Below are 20,458 nucleotides of genomic sequence, written 5' to 3'. Positions count from 1 at the left end.
GCCACACAGATTGTAGGGATGTTCCAGCTGAATTTTTTTCACTAGGGATCTTCCTACTGACTGGTGTCTATAGGGCTGAAATAGAAAGGTGGGCAACCACCATCTAGTCAACCTTGTAAAGCAGTTTTTCTTCATTGACCTCTTTGGTGTTCATTTTTAGGGTGCAACTCAAAATGGTTTTCATGTAGGTTTTCATGTTTAGAAAGCATTAAAATGGTGGCAGCTGCACCTTAGTATTGCTGCTTTGTAGACTAAGCATGAGGTTGTTCCTAGCAGCTATGCACTTTAATTGTATTTTATATCATCTTTTACTAGGCTGCAGAAATGGCTCTCCGTCTGAGTGGAATCAATCGCTGGTGTGTCAGTGGCACACCAGTGCAACGAGGATTGGAAGGTGAATGGTATAGCTAATATTTTATCTGTATCAATTAATATGCAGTAGGTTTAAGGAATATACAGCAAGGGTATTGTGGTTCAAATGCCCTTCTACACAACATATATCAGCAATATGCTTCCTTAATTATTAAGAATATTTATATCCTACCTATCCAGCAGCATATTGTTCAAGGCATCTAATAATAAAAGAAAATTCATCAAAGTTTCAACTAAAACATAAAAAACTCATACTAAAGAAATAAACAGCACGAAAAACAAAAACGGTACTAATCATATCTACTAGTAGGGCTGCTCTTATGTTCCCACCAAATTTCCCTATGATATTATTGATATTGGTGGGATTCAGACAGTGGCCTCATCTGCAGATCTTTAACACTCAGCCAGATTTATTTTGGAGTAGGTGGTTCTTCGGTACCCTGATCCAAAGCTATTTAGGGCTTTAAAGGTCAAAACCAGCACTACTTTGATTTGATTTTGAAAACTAACTGGAAGTTAATGCACTTGTAATGAGAGTCACACATTCCCTATCCACTATTCCCCTTAGCAGTCTGGCTGCAGCTTTTTGGACCAGCTTCAGTAACTCTTTAAAGGCAGTTCCGCATAAGTTCATTGCAACTGTCGAAACAAGAAACGCGTATGAGCATCCAAAGAATCCAGCATCTAGCACAGTGGCCAACCAGATGCCTATGGAAAGTCCACAGGCAGGACATGAGCACAGCAGCAAGTTACCCACTTGTGCTCTCCGGCAACTGGTATTCAGAGGCATACTGCCTCCAAAATTCCAGAGTTTAGCTATGTTCTGTATGAAGAAATACCTCCTGTTGATTCTGCTGAATCTTCTAACTTTCAGCTTCATTGGATGGCCCCAGGTTTTAGTAACTAGGGCACATATTGCTATGGTCAAATCTGTGTCTCAAGAAAAGGACATGCCAGCCAAAGCTGTACAAGCATATCCCAAGCAACAGGCTTGTTGCCTTTGTGTCCAGATACCAGGAGTACTCCTAAAGTGTGAACTTCATTCTTCAGGGAGAGTGACACCTCTTGTAAAACTTCCATTTTTTTGACCATGAGCACCTCTTGTCTAGTCTAGTCTATGTTTCAGTGTAATCACTTTATGTTTGGGTTGGAAGGACTCTTAACCAGAAAGCTTCCCATTCAGAAGCTCATGCAAGTTTTTAGACATTAGCCAGGATCCAAAGGACTATTTAAGTGTGCCTAAGGACTTGGACATACCCATCGGAACTTTCTGACTTTCCTCCCCTCTTTTGAAAAGTAGACTATTGTTTTGTATTACAGACTGCTGTGGAAGGTCCCTGTCATTTCAAACAAAATTTGACATTGGTACGAGGTCTGCTGTTTGATAAACTAGGTCAGCAGTTCCTTAGATCTGACCCTGGTTGTCTTTTGCATTTATGTTTCCAAACAATTCTTCCTTATTGTTCAAAATTGCAAGTAACATCTGCATCTCAAAGCACATATATCTCTATTCCATCTGAATCAGGAGAGGCAGTTGAGGTGTTGAACTGATGCTTGGAGGCAGTGATGGACTAGATGTGGGCCAATAGATTAAGGCTGAATCCTGAAAAGACAGAGGTGTTATGTGTCCAGAGTTCTCATGTCCAGGAGGTGGGAAGACGGTCTGTTCTGGATGGAGTTTCTCTTTCCTTGAAGGAGCAGGTCAGCCATCTGGGGCTATTCCTTGATCCATCACTGTCACTGGAGGTTCAGGTGGCCTCAGTGGCTAGGAGAGCCTTTTCCAGCTCCAGCTGGGTCACCAGCTTTAGCCCCTTTTGGACAGAGATGACTTGGCTACAGTGCTCCATCCTCTGGTAACTTCCAGACAACATGGCATTGAATCCTGCAAACTAGAAACCCCCAAAGAGGCAGATTCCTCCTCAGAATCATTGTGGGTGGTAATACTGGGTCCTAAGAGTAATTTAGCTTAAAAGCATTCTAGCGTCTCCCTGAGCAAAACACTTTGGGAGATCTTGAGGTGAAAAATGAAATGGAGGAAGTACAATAGGAAATGCTGTAGTAATGAGTGTCTTCAGCTACCCAGACATAAACTGGCTACATATGTGTTCCAGTCATGACAAAACAGTAAAATTTCTAGATACCCTAAATGACTGTGCCCTGGAATAGTTGGGCATGGAAACTGACCACAGGGGTGATGACCCTGGGCCTAAGTGGCTCCCATGATCTGGTGCGAGATGTAAGTGTTGTCGAATAAGTTGGGAGCAGAGACCATAGTGCTATTGAATTAAGCATGCATGTAAATGGCCAATTGCCAAGAAAATCCAGCATGATCACATTTGATTTCAAAGGAGGAAACTTTCCAAGAATTAGGGGAATGGTAAAAAAGTTGAAAGGCAAAGTCCAGAAGGTCAAATCACTCCAAAATGCTTTGGAGTTGTTTAAAAGCACAATATTAGAAGCTCAGCTGGAGTGTATACTGCAGATCAGGAAAGGTACTGCCAGGGCCAAGAGGATGCCAGCATGGTTAACGAGCAGAGTCAAAAAAGCTGTTAGAGGCAAGATGGCTTCCTTCAAAAAATGGAAGTCTTGTCTGAATGAAGAGAATAAAAAGGAACTCTAGCAAAGTAGGAAAGGTATTGAAAATAAAACTGCCGATATCATAATGCCATTATAGAAATCTATGATGCAGCCACATTTGGAATACTGTGTACAGTTCTGATTGCCTCACTTCAAAAGAGATATTGTATTCAAAAAAGAGTTGGAAAAGGTTCAGAGAAGGGCAACCAAAACGAACAAGGGGATGGAGTGACTCCCATATGAGGAAAGATTGCAGCATTTGGGGATTTTTAGTTGAGAGAAAAGGCAACTCAGAAGTGGCATGACAGAAGTGTATAAAATTATGCATGGCATTGAGAAAGTGGATAGAGAAAAGCTTTTCTCCCTCTCTGATAACACTAGAACTCGTGGACATCCAGTAAAGCTGAATGTTGGAAGATTCAGGACAGACAAAAGAAAATGCTACTTCACCCAGTACATAATTAAACTATGGAACTCTTTTCCACAAGAGGCAGTGATGGTCACCAACGTGGATGAATTTAAAAGAGGATTAGACAAATTCATGGAGGAAAAGACTCTCAGTGGCTATTAGTCATGATGGCTATGCTCTGCCATCAGTTGTTGGAAAATACCAGTTGTTGGAAACCACAGGAAGGGAGACAGCTTTTTGCACTCAGGTCCTGCTTTCAGGTTTCCCATGGGTAACTAGTTGGCTGTTGTGAAAACATGATGGTTGGCTAGATGGGCCACTGGCCTGATCCAGCAGGCTCTTCTTATGTTCTTATGAGCCCTCTGACCATCTAGAGAGGGTTAGGGGTGTAGGAAACGTTTCTTCCATGAATTCCCATAGTCCTTTTTTAACTTTACATTTGTGATCAGTGACCCAGATTTTGAAAAATGTCAGGGCTTTAGAAGAATTGCTGATGAATTATGTGTGATATTTATAAGGGGTGCATTGCTGATTTTAACCCTTCACAAAGATGTGACAGTCTGCATACTGCCCAAGTGCCATTTCTCCCTTCTCCTGAAAGCAAGCAAGTGTGAAGCAATTTAATTTGTCAGGATGGTGAGCTAAATTGGATTGAATGTTGATATTTATTTATTTATATTCTAATTTTTTTGAAGTGTTTCTTGTTTGATATTAAAATTTGCATGCAGTAAAATGTACTCTTTCTCTGTCATAGATTTGTATGGATTAGTACTTTTCCTTGGAGCTGATCCTTACTGGGTCAAATATTGGTGGGATCAGCTTCTGTATCGGCCATACTGCAAGAAAAACACACAGCCTCTCTACAACTTTATAGCCAAGATAATGTGGAGGTCAGCAAAGAAGGACGTGATTGACCAAGTAAACACACAAGTTCTAAGAATGTGTTCATAGAAAACATTTTTCACCTAAGACTTTAGTTATTCATTTATTGTTTTATTTATTGTTAGATTCAGATCCCTGCTCAGACAGAAGATATACACTGGCTTCATTTTTCTCCTGTGGAGAGACATTTTTATCATCGCCAACATGAGGTGTGCTGCCAGGATGCTCTGGCAAAACTCAGGAAGATTTCTGATTGGTCTATCAAGCTTAGCAGCTTAGAGCGGAGGACAGTTGCTTCCATTCTGTATCCTTTGTTGCGCTTGAGACAGGCTTGCTGTCACCCGCAAGCTGTTCGTGGAGAATTCTTGCCTCTGCAGAAAAGGTTAATTACATTTCTACTTAAAATGGATCTAGACCTCTCCTAATTATTAATACATATCTAGTACTATACTTATCCCATATTCATTTATATGAGAATAAGACCCACTTACCTCGATGGGACTTATTTCTGGGTAGACATACAAGATTATAATGTAAATGTTGGGTCTTTCTGTAGTGACTTGAATCAGTTGGTAAGTAAAATTAGCCAGTTCAGAAAAAGTAAAATAGAAAGGTAATGTTGTCTTCAGTACTTTGTAACTCTAGAAGTGACATAGTACTTGTGAAGTGCTCTGGGTTGAAGCTGGGCTTACTTACATGAGAGTGATTGATAATACTCTGTAAGTTATGTGTATTCATACAAAATGTGTTTATCTTCTACATACAAAACAAAAGGTATGGGCATACATGTACAACCTGCCATGGTCTTGGTACTCTACCCAATGGAACATTAAGGATAGTTATTTTTGAAGTTCAAATTTCTGATAATACGCAAAAGTAAGATACCACTTACGTTTTTCATCAATACGGCTTACATAAGTGCAATTGGAACTCTATTTAGACCTGCTCCCTTATTCTCATTGCAGCCCTCTGTATCAATCTAAAAGCCACTCTTGAGGGTTGGGAGACCCCATCTGAAATGGCATGGGGTTGCAGTAGAAGGGGGGAAATGGTGTAAAGGGCTTATGCAAGCAAAGGTGTCTTTTGCTCACACAAGAAAAGCTTTCCATCCAAGCCTATGAATGTAAAGAAACCCTCCTATCCATCTGCTTGTTTTCTGCATTAAATCCCAGCCCCTGCCCTTACTACTGTTTTAACACCTATCTTCCAAATGTCTATGTAGTTTAACTAGAATTCACCATATTTCAGATGGAAGAGATGTTCTGAGATTATTTGTAGAACTGTAGTCATTTATTCTCAACTAAATAAACCAAGTAATTACATGATTGATTAATTTGGAATATCATCTGAAATGAGCTGCTTGACTCAACACTGTTTGTTTACAACAAAGTCAGCAATGCTGAAGAATCTTTCACAGTGCCCACCACCAATTAAAATCCAATTAAAATTCACATTTTGATCTATACCAAATAAAAAGTTATACTGATTAATTGATTAATGCACTTCATCTTTGCTGATAGAGAACAAATAGCTGAACAGTAGAAATTTGTTGACAGTTCATACACAGTGAAGTATAGCACCAGCTTATATTGGGAGCAAAGCATTTCCACTAACCCTTGCCATCTTTAGTGTTTTAAGTTGATGCTACAAGTTCAGGAAATGTATAGATGAAATAAAGCAGCTTTAGGCTACAATCCAGTACATGCCTACTCAGAAGTAAGCGCCATTGGGTTCAATGGGACTTATTCCCAGGTAAGTGTATATTGGATTGCAGCCTCAGTCTTGATAACTGAACTATTTTTCTGTCATAGATTTCAGTGGAATGCTCATAGGTAGCAGCAACATAGCAACTGCCATAAAGGATACAGCAGCAAAACAAGTAGCTCTCTTAAAAAGCACTTCTAAGCTCTTTTCTTCTGAGAGCAATAGACCATTTTTAGAACAAATTGATGGAATTGCTCACGGGTCTCCTTTTACATCTATGGCCATGAAGAAAAAAGTCACTGCCAGAACTAGAAGCAGGGAACCTGTCATCTCAATCAGGCCTTTATCTGGTTAGCACTGTTGCTTTTCTATCCTGCCCTCTATAGAGCTCAGCAGAATATATGGGGGTCCCAGGTTGTCTCCTGTCCAGGTAAGGCACTGGACCAATCTCCTTAGGTTAGATATTTATTTATTTATTTAATTTATTAGTCGCCCATCTGGCTGGTTGTCCAGCCACTCTGGGCGACGTACAAGATAATACATTAAAACATTAAAATTTAAAACCATAACAGTAAGAAACCTAACCCACCCCAAAAGCCTGCCTGAAGAGCGAGGTCTTCAAGGCCCGGCGGAAGCTTATCATAGAAGGGGCATGGCGGAGATCATTTGGGAGAGAGTTCCACAGGGTGGGGGCCACTATTGAAAAAGCCCTCTCTCTAGTCCTCACCAGTCTAGCTGTTTTAACCAGTGGGATCGAGAGAAGGTCTTCTGAGGCTGATCTTGTTGAGCGGCATCCCTGACGATGCTGGAGGCGCTCCTTCAGATAGACTGGGCTAAAACCGTATAGGGTTTTAAAGGTCAAAACCAACACCTTGAATTGGGCCCGGTAAACAACCGGTAGCCAGTGCAACTCCTTCAGCACTGGAGTGATGTGATCTTGCCGGCGGCTGCCTTTAATCAGACGAGCCGCCGCATTCTCTACCAGTTGCAGCTTCCGGACCATTTTCAAGGGTAACCCCACGTAGAGCACATTACAGTAGTCTAGGCAAGAGGTGACCAGGGCATGTACTACCGGTGGGAGCAGATGGTTGGGAAGGTAGGGGCGCAGCCTCCATATCAGATGGAGTTGATACAGCGCCGCCCGGCTCACAGCCGAGACTTGAGCCTCCATGGACAGCTGGGAGTCAAGAATGACCCCCAGGCTGCGGACCTGGTCTTTCAGGGGCAAACGTACCCCATTGAGCACCATGTCCACATCCCCCAGCCTTCCCTTGTCTCCCACAAACAGTACCTCGGTTTTGTCAGGGTTCAGCTTCAGCTTATTCCTTCCCATCCAGCCACTCACCGACTCCAGGCACTTGGACAGGGTTTCTACAGCCAACCTCGGTGCAGATTTAAATGAGAGATAGAGCTGCGTGTCATCCGCATACTGATGACATTGCAGCCCAAATCTCCTGATGATTGCCCCCAGCGGTTTTATATAGATGTTGAACAGCATCGGGGAGAGGATAGAACCCTGTGGCACCCCACAAGTGAGAGGCCAAGGATCCGAAACCTCATTCTCCAATGCCACTCTTTGGTACCTACCAGAGAGGAAGGAATGGAACCACTGCAATACAGTGCCCCCCATGCCTAACCTCTTCAGGCGGTCCAGGAGGATAATGTGGTCAACGGTATCGAAAGCCGCTGAGAGATCAAGGAGGACAAGGAAGGTGCAATGACATCAGGCCAGTTTTGGGGCTTATTGTTAAATACATCTTTTTCTTCAGAGCATATCAAAGAATCATAGAATAGTAGAGTTGGAAAGGGCCTATAAGGCCATCGAGTCCAACCCCCTGCTCAATGTAGGAATCCAAATCAAAGCATTCCCAACAGATGGCTGTCCAGCTGCCTCTTGAATGCTTCCAGTGTCGGAGAGCCCACTATTTATTTTTATTTATTTATTTAATTACATTTCTAGACCGCCCTATAGCAGAAAGCTCTCAGGGCGGTGTACAACAAATGTACCTCGCTAGGTAATTGATTCCATTGTCATATGGAAGTTTTTTCTGATGTCCAGTCAAAATCTGGCTTCCTTCCTTCTTTTTAGAAATCCATAATTTGATTTTCCTAAATTCTCTTTACAATTTGAGCTGAACAGTGAACTATGATTCCTTTCTCTCTTTCTCCTACTCTGGTCCTCTCCTCTACTTTCCTCCATCCTGTGCAGTTTGCTTCTCTATACCAATTGCTGAGGAACACAATAGGGAGAGTGCTATTGCACTCATATCCTGCATGTGGACTTCTCCATAGGTATCTGGCTGGCTCTGAGAATAGGATGCTGGACCAGACAGCCTTTGGTCTGATTCAGCTGGCTCTTGTTATATTCTTAGAACAGCCTGCTTCTCTGTTTGGATACTTCCAAGATTGCTGCCTTCCTACCCACAGAGCCAGAGGTCAAAGCAACAACCTTTCAATGGCTGTCCCCAGAAATCAAATGGCTTAGCTGTGTCAAACCAGCAATGAGGAGGCATGGCTGTAGAGCACACTCCCAAGAAATGTCACCTAACACATCAGAAACAAAAATTGAACAGTTCTGCTTTGAAACAACTACACTTTTGAAGTTTTCACATCTATGCTGGTCTTAACAGTACCAATCAGATTTTTTTTCCATTCAGAAAATCTTCATTGCGGTGGGGGAATAGGGATGAATACATCTCAAGCACAGTGTCGTGGATGCCTCCAAAAACTGTTTGCTTGGGAGGCTGTCTATACACAGTAAATGGGTGGTGCAGAAGTTCCCTTAGTCATGTAATTTTACTTTAAGTCAGTCATTGTAATCTCCCTCTACACTTCCAACCTTTTACATATAATGTGTACTACGAGGCACATGGGCATGGATTGTATCCATACTTAGTTCTGTATAGTAAATGGAATGCAGTTGGTAACAATCTTAAAAAATAGCAGTAGAGCAGCATCATTTTTAATTATACCAGTTGCTAACCCTTTCAGTTTCTTATTTCCATAAAATGCACATTCTTGAAAACGGTGAACATGTAATCATTGATGCATACCGTATGTCTGCAGTTCAAGTTATGGATCTCTGTTTCAGCACAATGACAATGGAGGAGCTTCTAACATCACTGCAGAAAAAATGTCGAACGGAATGTGAGGAAGTCCATAGACAACTGGTGTGTGCTTTGAATGGATTAGCTGGTATTCATATTATTAAAGGTAAAATGAGCTTGTAATAGTGTGCAGTTCTTGTGTGATAGCCACTGTTGTGATTTGCAGTATATTTGGTTCTTTATTAATTAGTTAACTCAGACTAAATCCAATTAGCAGACTCTTTTGCCATAGATTTATCTGAGCAAAAGGTACACCTCTGTATCCAGCCCCTTACTAAGTGCAAATATCCTTAAATGTATTAAAGAGTAATACCAGCCCAGGTGTTTAGCCATTTCTTTAGCAGAGTTACTTGTGAATGCTAAAGGAGAATGAATAGGTTCTAGATACTCAAGAAGTGACATTTGTACTGCAAAGCTGCAAAAAATTAAGTAGTGAAAATTGCTACTTTTCCCGTTTTATAAATATTTATTCGAGATCTTCAATATTCTTCATACCTGAAGAGGTAGGAAGTGAAAGTGAATCAGAAATGGATGGCACTTGAAGAGATTCCTTGCATGCCTTTTAATGCAGTCAGTATAGGACAGCCTTTCCCAACTAGTGGGCCACCAGGTGTTGCTGGACCACAACTCCCATCAGCCTCAGCCAGCATTGCCAATGGTCAGGAAAGACGGGAATTGTGGTCCACAACATCTGGTGGCCCACTAGTTGGGAAAGACTGGTATAGGACGATGGCAGTTTGACAAGCCCACTCAAAAATCTGGTAGCCCACTCTTTCCAGATTGTATCACATGGGATCATGCTGATTTCATGGACCTTGCTACTACTGTGCCAGATTTCTAACTGCCTTATTCTGCTTTGGAATGACAACAACTAAAGAAAATAGTTAAATGGTTCTTTTTAAATCACGAGGGACTGAAACTGCCTTGCAAAGCAGTTAAGTTTCACTGTTTGCTGTATTCTTGGCGCAGGAGGACTGTGTCTTTACTTGAATAGCATATAAATAAAAAATCTGTGAGAATAAATGTAGAGACTTTGGGAAACCCCGAGACATTAACCATTATTTACAGGAGTTCTTCAAGTTAAAAACGCACACCTGAAACCTGTAATCTTCAAGAAATCCCCCAGAAAGTGTGCTTTATTTTCAGTTGACACAAACCAGGCGAAAGATGGCTTAGTTAATTTGAGAAGAAGATTCCAGCGACTGAGAAAGTAAGTCAGGAAATTCAGAGTGTAAATCCATAACAAAGGTAATCTTATAAAGGAGATTGCTCCTGCTGATAGTGAACTCACTGCCCCCATGCCAGAATGGGATTACTGAGAAACAAAAAGGGAGGTATCGGCTTGCTTGGGGGAAGCTGGGCACTGGCCGAAACACTCTTCCGCTGAAGGGTAAAGCATGTGCACCATTTGAATAATGAACTATAAAAACCAATTGCAAAGCAATGCTAGGTCAATTGACACCAGAATAACTGGTGAGAAGTAACTAAATAAATGTGTCCTTTTGGGAACATATGCAAGGCAAATATCTTGATTTAATTAATAGAATAGAATATCTTGATTTAATTAATGGGAATTTCCTAGTTTGTTGTCTCTAATTCTCCTGTTTTAAATTCAGAACTCTCCAATTCAGAATTTAAACTTAAGGGAAACAATGCAGTCTTAGCCATTTTTAATACACCATTTTATTTTTCATAAGTTGCTGTGAGCTTTTTAATTGAAAAACTACTAAAATATATAGAATGTATAAGTTTGTTACATGACTGGCTTCCAGTGACCTCTATAATTCTGTTTTGCTTGCAGTGTGTTCATTCTGATAACATAGTACATTCTTAAATGTGCGTGACACTATGTGCATCTGACTGTTAAGTATCTGAAACACCACAATGTTCAGTTAACCCCTCAAGCAAACCTTTGAAAAATTGCTTCTTCACGCCCCGTAATTCTTCCTTTAAGCAGCAGAATTCATCTCACCCTAAATATAGATCATGTATTTACATCTTTCAGCATCAGGAATGTTAAAGTAGACAATTGCATCAGCATAAGAAATAAGAAATCCAATAAGGAATAGTTTTTATATTTTTTGTATAGCTTTATTTTATATCTCATCCTACTGTCAAAAAAATTTAATTTCTACAACCTTTAAAAATATGCAAACTATTTTTATAGCTCTTATACTGTTTTTTTTTGTGAATATCAACTTGTTCATACATTATATTCTGTTACTGTTTTTTTCTCAGTCATGCTTGGTTAGATAAATGAAGAAAATAATTTACATCATTTTTTCATTGCTTAATATTCTTGGAGAGCAAGTGTTGCTGTAACTTTCTTATTGGCATGTAGTTGCTGGCTGCATTGTAAAGTATTTTAAAGGGGCTTTCTTTAAAGCAAATGTGAAAGTATGGCTCTATGGAAAGGCAGCTCATAACCTTGTTAAATATTATCAATATTTTCAGTTGTTACCCTTTTGTACAGTGTCACTAGCAAAAATGACTTTGGTACATCACCAAAATGTCCATATGAATTGAATAGTAAACATTTTTGAATAGTAAACATTTTTATTCAGTATATAAGCTATCCTGTAGGAATAGTTCTGTGGGTGGGGTACAACATAACACAATGTTAAAAATCACAATTATATTTTAACAGTTAAATGCAGCAAAAACAGCAATAAAATCAACAACTCTCCTGTGCATGTGAGATGATCTCAGACTTGAGCTTCACCTTGTGGTTGAAGGCAGAATAGTGGGTACAATTTTTCAGAGTCTTCTAGTTTCCCCTTAGCCTGAAGTTCTTTTCTACCTTCACTGAGTATGGTTGCGTTTCCACACACTCTGCTTGCTCTAGTTGTTTAGGATTGTATTTGTTCACTGTCTTCCTTTTCCTTACCTGTTGGTGTGATTCCTTGGTATTCCTAACCACTCCTTCAAACATTTTTTTTAAAAAACTTTTTCTGTCCGTTTGTCGCCACTTCTTCCCTGCTCGCTCTGAAGTCTGTTTTTCCTCATTGTTCCTACTAGTCATGGTGTACCTGCTTTGCCTCCAAAATGGGTAAACCCATAGAGAAGTCTTCTACTTCTAAGAAATCTCATTCTGCTTCCTCAGAGCCCCACAAGTCACAGATCCTCTCAGTGGATCCTGTGTATGTAAAGATTTCAGCAGTGTCAGTTAACACTGAGCCCTACAACTTGCAAGTCCTCTCACTGGCCTCTGTGAATATAAAGCATACGGCAATGGCAGTCAGCACCAGACCCTCTTCATCTAAGGTGGACATTGTTTTGGCAGGCTTTTCAGTGGTGGGTGGTCCTACTAGAAGCAGTCCCAGTGATTTGTTTAGCCCCTCTCTCAGGCCATTTGCCAATTCACAGCACCTGGCATGCGGGTCCCTCAGAGCCACTGAAGAGCTTTCTGAGGAGGAGGGAGAGTATTCCCTTTCTGGCTTGGGAATTTTATTTTCCATTCAGTCTTCACCTGAGGAGTTCAGGGGTTTTCAGGACTCTTCCTTACCTGGTGCTAGACTTGTTTTACTGCCTAGCCAAACCACCCTTTTGTACTACCTCTGGGGTGCAACACCACCGTCCAGCCTCTCTATTCACCCTTGACTTGTCTGACCAGCTTAAACAAGCTCTGTTGTCAGAACTGGCAAAGGATCTCTCTCAGCCTTCACAGCCTCTGTCTACTGTAATTTCTCAATCTTTCCAACCTGCAGCCTCCCAACAGCATGACAAGCAACCTTCTCTCCAGTGCTACAGAGATAAGTACTATGCCTTTCCAGACCTTCATGCAGTTCCTTAGAGGTTCAGCTCATCAGAATCACTATGCAGTTTCTGATGCAGCTACTGATTTTTCTCCTGGCCAGCCCGACTCGGATCTGATTGTTCTGTGTGAAAAAGAATGCAGTGGTGAGTCTGATGTGGAAGAATCTGACTCCCACCACCTTTTTCAACATTTTCATTATCTGCCTTGCTATGGCAGCCATGGACTTGCATACCTCAAGTTAAGTGCTCACTCCTTCCACATCTAGGTTGCAGCTGTGTGCCCTGATCCAAGCCTAAGGTAGTTAAATTGCCTGCCTTGTTTCCTAAACTTATCAAGGCCTGAACTAGATTCCCCACTCCAATTTAAAAAAATAAGTGTCATTGCTAACAAACACTATGTGCAGGAGCAGCTTGTCATAGATCAGCTAAAGATTCTGATGCGCAGCTTAAGGACCCCATGGAGTATAAACTGGATGTGGGGCTTATTTGCTCCCATGCGGCTTCTGCGTTCTTGGTGTGCACTGCTTCCTCTGCTTCTGACTTCACCAAGTCCAGATCACCCTCAACAGGATCACACCCACTTTCACAAGACTTTATAGAAAATCTTGCAGGTGGTGGCTTTTGTAGCTGATGCCTCAGTGGATGCTGTCTGATTCTCGGCTCGCTCACTGGCTGCAGATGTCTTCTCTAGAAGAATCCTTTGGCTCTGCCCCGGGAAGTGATGACCCTTCCCGTTCTAATCTGACTTCAGAGCCCTATGTAGGGGAGAAGCTATAAAGTGATGCTGCTCTGCAGGATGTCTTGGTGGAGCCCAAGAAGGTGTCTATTCCTTCTCTTCACAAGAAAAAGAGGCAGTCTGCCAGAAAGTTTTACCCTTTTTCAAATCAGTCCTTTCTTGCCTCTAGACCGGGGCTGGGGGGGGGGAGGCAGACATATTTGGTCCTCCTGTCCCTCCTGAAATAGACAGTGCTCTGGTGCCAGAGGTCAACACCAATACAACAATAGGTTTGTCCCTCCAACCAGTCAAGGAACAATAGACATCAGTTCTGACACTACCCCATTGCCAGCTCCTCAACCAGTTCATCGCTTGAAGACATTTTCCTCCATCAAAGAAGCTCTTTGCCCAGGAGTTTTTCTCTTGCCAATTGACCTGATGGAAGCTTACATCCATATTCCAATTCATCCCAGTCACAGATGTTCCTGAGTTTCTTCTTCCAAGAGTATCATTTTCAATGCAAGGTGTTGGTCTGTCGTTGGCCCCCAGGGTGTTCATGAAAATTGTTGTCACCCTGGTGGCCCACCTCCGCCTGCAAGGAATTCACATTTATCCCTGTTTGGACAACCTGATTCAGTCAGGGTCCCAGCATCAGGCTATGAAAGATTTTGGATTTCTTTGTTTTGCCTGAAGGATCCAGACTTTCTAATCACCCTTAGCAAGAGCCATCTGCTTCCTTTCCAACATATTTCTGCTTGTGGGAGGGTTGATCAACACAGAATCTGGTCCAATTTCTCTCTCTCCAGAGAGTGTTGGCAAGATCCAAGCTACAGTAAGGTTTGTCTTAGTGAAGTCCTTAGTAGACCTCATGGAGCTAGCATGACTCATAGGTCTCATGATTTCTACTGTCCTAGTCTTTCTTTGGGTTAGGCACCACACTTAGCCCCTTCAATGGGTTTCACTTCCATTCCATCATCACATAGCATCCAAATGTCACATATGCTTCCACATCTCCAAGGCAGTTTGGCAGTCTCTGATGTAGTGGCTTCATCCATCATCTGTCTTCTTGGATTTTACCTTGGATTTCAGCCTGTCTTACAGGGGACTCTCTGAGATAGCTTCATGGTTCAGGCGACTTGGTCTCCAGAAGAATCACTTCTTCCAATCAATCTCCTGGAATTTAATTCTGCACAGCTAGTCTGGTGATTCAGCACTTAGTGTAACAGATACCTCTGGGGGAAGTCCTTCTGAGGACTGACAACATAACCAGGGTCAAAGTTAATGGAATCTATGGTTTCTTGTTCTGCAAACAAGCCTGCATGAGTCTGACACTTCCCCTCCCTGCTACTTTTGTGGTCCTGAGGAGATGAGAACCATCCACTTCCAAACAAGCCATTGTGCTGTCCAATCTGGAAATTGTGGCTTAACTGTACTTAATAAGAACAAGCAAAGATCTGAAACCATAGTTTGATCCTGGTTGCTTTCACTAACTAAAGTTAAAACAAACCCCAGAGATCAGACATAGACAACTGTTTTTTGCCTGGTGCCAAAAGTAGATGCCAGGAGTCCTTTCCAGAATATGAAACTAGAGGGGAAAGGATGTATACATGCAAACAGGAGGCTCATGCAGGCTTGTTCACATAGCAGAAAACCATGGTTTCCTGTTCTTCTGAACTGGGCCATACTTTCCTTTCTGTGGTCAAGCATGGTTTCTAAAGCCCTCTTGCCTTGTCCCTATCCCCCCCGAGGCAGCAACAGCCATCTCCTCTTCTCTCCCCCCCCCTCCACTTCCAACCAAATTCTTAGATGGAGGGAGGGTTTGGGAGGAGCAGCAAGGTTGTCACACTGATACCTGGTTAGCAGGTGTCAACTCCTATGTAGGGTATCTTGCAGGACATGTTGGAAGGGCCCAGCTCTTTTACCTGATCGTCAGCAGAAGGGGTATAGTAATGGAAAACGTCTGTATGCAGTGGGGGCAGTCCGTTCAAGACCTGTTCCCCACTTCCTCAAATTCACCAGGTAAAAAAAGTAGACATCCTCACTTACGGCCTGTATACGGATGTTTATTTATTAATTTATTTATTATTAGATTTTTATCCTGCCCTTTGTCCCAGTGGAGCTCAGGGCGGCAAACAAAAGCACTAAAAACACTTTAACACATCATAAAAACAGACTTTAAAATATATTAAAACAAAACAACCATTAAAAACATATTAAAACAAAACATCTTTAAAAAAATTTTTTAAAGGTTTAAAAACATCTATTTCTTAAAGAAAGGTTTAAAAACATTAAAAAGCAATTCCAGCACAGACACAAACTGGGATAAGGTCTCTACTTAAAAGGCTTGTTGAAAGAGGAAGGTCTTTGGTAGGCGCTGAAAAGATAACAGAGATGGCGCCTGTCTTAATATTTAAGGGGAAGGAATTCCAAAGGGTAGGTGCCACTACACTTAAGGTCCGTTTCCTATGTTGTGCGGAATGGTCCTCCTGATAAGATGGTTGTCATGCCCTATGCCACCCTGCAGGTGCCAGGTGCATGTTTAGGACCAAATTCCCCACCCTGGGTAATTGATCCTGACCAACCAATCCCCCTTGCCAAGGCTGTGCAAACCAGCACCAACTCTGCAAGGTAGGAGATAGGCTGCCACCACTCCTCAGTCTGAACAACCACTCTGAGTCAGGGGAAACCCAGGGCCCAGATGTAGTTCTACCAGGGATTTCTAGGGACAAGAGCCAGACAGGCACTCCTCGTCCAGAAGCCCCAGGCAAAGCCAAAACACAGTAGTTTGTGGTCAGTGGCCAAGGTACCAGGTTCAGAGCCAAACTCGCCCTCCAGCAATGAACACACATGGGTAAATAGAAGTAGCTTTATTGAATAAAATATAAGTGCACAATTAATAACAGCAAAACAGTTTCTTCAAACCTACACCCAAACGGGTTTAGGTAACACATGTAAGAGAGTTCAGACACAACCAAAAATAACAAAACTGACTAGCCTATTCTACTTACTTGAAGAGGTAGTTGTTGTAAATCTCACCTCTCCCCAGAGAGTCATAGGCAGTGGAACCCCACTCAGGTAACCACCTGTCTAGATGGAACTCAGGGGAACAAAGGCTATAGGTTTCACCCCCTATACTTAAAGAAAAATCTCTAGCAACAGTTCACAGTAATTTAGCCAATCTGGGCTTTCTAATGAGGTAATGCTTCCCAAAGCTTCTTCAGTTTTCATGCCTAGCGGGCCCCCTCCTTCCCCCTTGATCTCAACTCTTCTCAGGCCTCCTTGACCTTGAGTACCAGGCTCCCAGCAGATAACAGAGATAACCAGGTGCTGCTCTTCAAGCCTCTTACTTAGTTGCAGCTGAGAAACGAAACTTAAAGTTTTCACTCACACAGAGGCCCATCTCCTCCCAAGATGAAATCCCCACAATTCTCTCCATCAGAGCCATGTTACAGTAACCATTCTGAACCATGCTACAATTTCATGACAATGGTATCTGCAGAAGGCCCTCACCTGCAGAGCACAGTGATCAACTGGATATATAAGGGATAAGACGGTCTTCCAGGTATCCTGGTCCGAGGCTGTATAGCGCTTAGTACACCAAAACCAGAACCTTGAACTTAGTCCAGTAGCTAATAGGTAACTAGTGCAATTCTTTCAGCAGCAGGGTGACATGTTGGTGACACCCTGCCCCAGTGAGCAGTCTTGCCACAGCATTTTCCACCAGCTGCCGCTTCTAGACCAACCTCAGGTGCAGCCCCACATAGAGTGCATTACAGTAATCCAGCCTGGAGGTTACCAGTGCATGGCCAACAGTGGTCAGGCTATCCTGGTCCAGAAATGGCTGCAGCTGTCTTAGCAGCTGAAGCTGGTAAAAGGCACCCCTAGCCATTGAGGTCATCTGGGCCTCTGGTGACAAAGATGAATCCAGGAGCACCCCCAGACTACAGACCTGCTGTTTCTTAGGGAGTACAACCCCATCCAGAGCAGACAACTGACCAGTTATCTGAACTCGGGAACCACCAACCCACAGCGCCTCCCATCTTGCTAGGATTCAGAATCAGTTTATTGGCCCTCATCCAGCCCACCACTGAGTCCAGGCTTTGCACGGCTTCTCCCGATTCACATGTTATAGAGAAATAGAGCTGGGTATCACCAGCGTACTACTGACACCTCGTCCCAAATCTCCTGATAACAGCTCCCAAGGGCTTCATATGGATGTTAAACAGCATGGGGGACAAGATGGTACCCTGTGGCATAACTGCTAGGGGGCTAAAAGACAATCGCCCAATGCTATTCTCTGAAAACGACCCTGGAGATAGGATCAGAAGCTCTGTAAAACAGTGCTTCCAATGCCCATCTCACCAGGTCGGCCCAGAAGAATACCATGATCAGTAGTATCAAAAGCCGCTGAGAGATCAAGTAAGAATAGTAGGGTTGCTCTCCCCATCCTTCTCCCGATAAAGGTCATCCATCAAGGCGACCAAGGCCAATTCAGTCCCATAACCAGGCCTGAATCCAGACTGGAATGGGTCAAGATAATCTGTTTCATCCCAGAGTACTTGCTATTGCTGCACCACAACCCTCTCAATCACCTTCCCTAAAACCAATGGGTCCACGGTGGGCTTTTTCAAGAGCGGCTGAATCACCACCTCTTTCAGGGTGGCTGGAACCACTCCCTCCCACAACGACACATTGAGCACACCCAGGATCCACTCAGTCAAACCCCCTCACCCTTTAATAAGCCAAGAAAGGCAAGGCCGAGAGGAAACGTTGCTGGCTGTATAGTTGGAAGGACCTTGTCCCCATCATCAGGCCGCATCAACTGAAACCATTCCCAAGAAGTTGCAGCAGAAGTTGCACTGGACTCCTCACTGGGGACCACAGTAGATGGGCTTCAACAGGGTCACCTGTTCTATCTACTGGGAGCTCCCCAGGGCATTCAGGAATTCTGTGGATCTTTAAATTTGCTGTTGCCACATTGTGTGGTAAGTGGATGATGGTGGCCTAGGAGCGTGGAGAAAAGGATTATAGATTATTTTTGTACCAGTTCTAATATGTGTGCCTCCACTGTAAGTGAAGCTTCACATTGACTTTATCTTCTGTTTTCAGGCGGGAGAGGGTTCTCAATACTGCTGCATCCTGGAATGAAAATTCACAGTAGTAGAATTTTATAAGTTAGCTTTGTTTTCACAGTAGAAATTCATTCTGCAATAATTTCAGTTATAATTTGTTTATGCAGTGTAGATATCTCTTTAATTAAAGTGCTTACTAAGAAACCCTGATGACATTGCATGTACAATTATAGTTAACTGGACATTTGGAAGATGGAAATACCAGTGCTCCAGTTTGAAATATGCTAATTTTTCCAGGTGAATATGCGTTGGCAGCGGAATTGTATAGAGAGGTGTTGCGTTCCTCTGAGGAGCACAAAGAGAAGCTCAAAACTGATTCATTGCAAGTATGTATATAAACACCAAAACTGCTCTTTAAATCAATACATAATTTGTGGCAAGTTTTGAGATACTTTTGCCTTTTCTTGACATTACATTTGTTCATGAGCAAAAGGGTTGATCACCTGATCATCCATTAAATTGTAACCTCTTTTTTTCCAAGAGAGACTCAGTTTTACATCATCAGCTTTCAAAAACCATCATTGTCATCAGGAGTATATTCTAATATTTAGAAACCAGCTTTAGTGTCAGTTTAGTGCAAACTGCTGTTTTTGCATAAGAGGAAAAACTAACTTCTCTATTGGAAATAGATACTCTGACTTAAGTGAAAATGATACATCCTGTTTCACTTAGGAATGGAATGGGAGGATGCTAGACAAGCATTGGGTTACAATTTTATTGCAAGTAACAACCATTATTTATTCATACGGACCTCCATAAGTGCTGACCACTCTAAGAGTAGTATTGAAAGGCAGGATATACATGTTTTAAATAGATAAACTATGCTTAAATAATTCTATTTAAACATTATTAAATTTATATCCCACCTAATTGCAAGCTGAACTGTGGCTCTGTTTCTAGATTGCATTGTAATTGAAACCTTTAACAGGATATTTAGTGTGCTCTCTCCACTTTATCTTCTATTCCAGAGTTAGCCAACGTGGTGCCTTCCTGATGTTGCTGGACTCCAACTCTCACCAGCTCCAGCCAGCAGGGCTAATGGTCAGGGAAGATGGGAGTTGGAGTCCAGCAATATTTGGAGGGCACCATGTTGACTACCCCTTTTCTGTTCTTTTTTTTTTTCAATAATTTTTATTCAGATTTTCATAAAACATACAAGACGAAATCATAAAACATTCAAAGACAAAAAACAAAATCAAAAATAGTTAAACAAAAAAAAAAAAAGAAAAAAAAAACAAAAATAAAAAATAAAGAGTAAAATATTGACTTCCCATTTGTCAAAGATCAAATCAGTTATAAGTCTATAATATATAACAATCCTGTCTCTTAAGTCATATTATAAAATCACTTTCCTCCAGTAGTTATCTTACTTAATCATCAAATCTCATAAACATTACTTTATTCTTTCCACAAAAAGTCAAAGAGAGGTTTCAATTCTTTAAGAAATATATCTATCAATTTTTTTATTCCAGATAAGCATATCGATTAATCCATCTCATTACTAATTATGATAATCTTATTGTCATAACCATAGTCAAAATAAACATTTCAATTAATCCATCACATCAGAATCTGTTAGATTCAGTAATTTCAGTAGCCATTGTTCTATTATCCCTATTAGTTCCATTTTCCATCTTCCATCTTCAGTAGTCTTGTTAAGTCCAGTAATTTCAGTATCCAATCTTCCATTATCAGTATTCCATAATAATCTTGCTGTCAAAGCCATAGTCATATAGTAAGAGTCTGATGGGAATTACCTCTATCCCAAATATTTTCTTGCCATCCATTCTGAATAGGTTGCTGA

The 20,458-nt window shown here is 41.8% G+C and overlaps 1 protein-coding gene across 3 annotated transcripts in view; it reads left to right on the top strand.

Moving 5' to 3' along the window:
• Nucleotides 1-20,458, top strand: part of SHPRH (SNF2 histone linker PHD RING helicase) — a 71,530-nt gene that overhangs the window by 20,826 nt on the left and 30,246 nt on the right. For all 3 annotated transcript variants that reach the window (XR_009762279.1, XM_061624052.1, XM_061624051.1), the window contains 5 exons: nucleotides 316-394; nucleotides 4,113-4,276; nucleotides 4,366-4,622; nucleotides 9,036-9,157; nucleotides 18,892-18,980. Coding sequence is in view for 2 of the 3 variants with exons in the window: in XM_061624052.1 (XP_061480036.1) it covers nucleotides 316-394; nucleotides 4,113-4,276; nucleotides 4,366-4,622; nucleotides 9,036-9,157; nucleotides 18,892-18,980 (711 nt within the window). In the remaining variant the exon portion in view is untranslated. The remainder of the gene's footprint in view (nucleotides 1-315; nucleotides 395-4,112; nucleotides 4,277-4,365; nucleotides 4,623-9,035; nucleotides 9,158-18,891; nucleotides 18,981-20,458) is intronic.

Source organism: Rhineura floridana, chromosome 4, assembly GCF_030035675.1.
Source record: "Rhineura floridana isolate rRhiFlo1 chromosome 4, rRhiFlo1.hap2, whole genome shotgun sequence".
Lineage (NCBI taxonomy): Eukaryota > Metazoa > Chordata > Lepidosauria > Squamata > Rhineuridae > Rhineura > Rhineura floridana.
The sequence above is the reverse complement of the archived record's forward strand: the minus strand, read 5'-3'. Positions and strand labels throughout refer to the sequence as shown.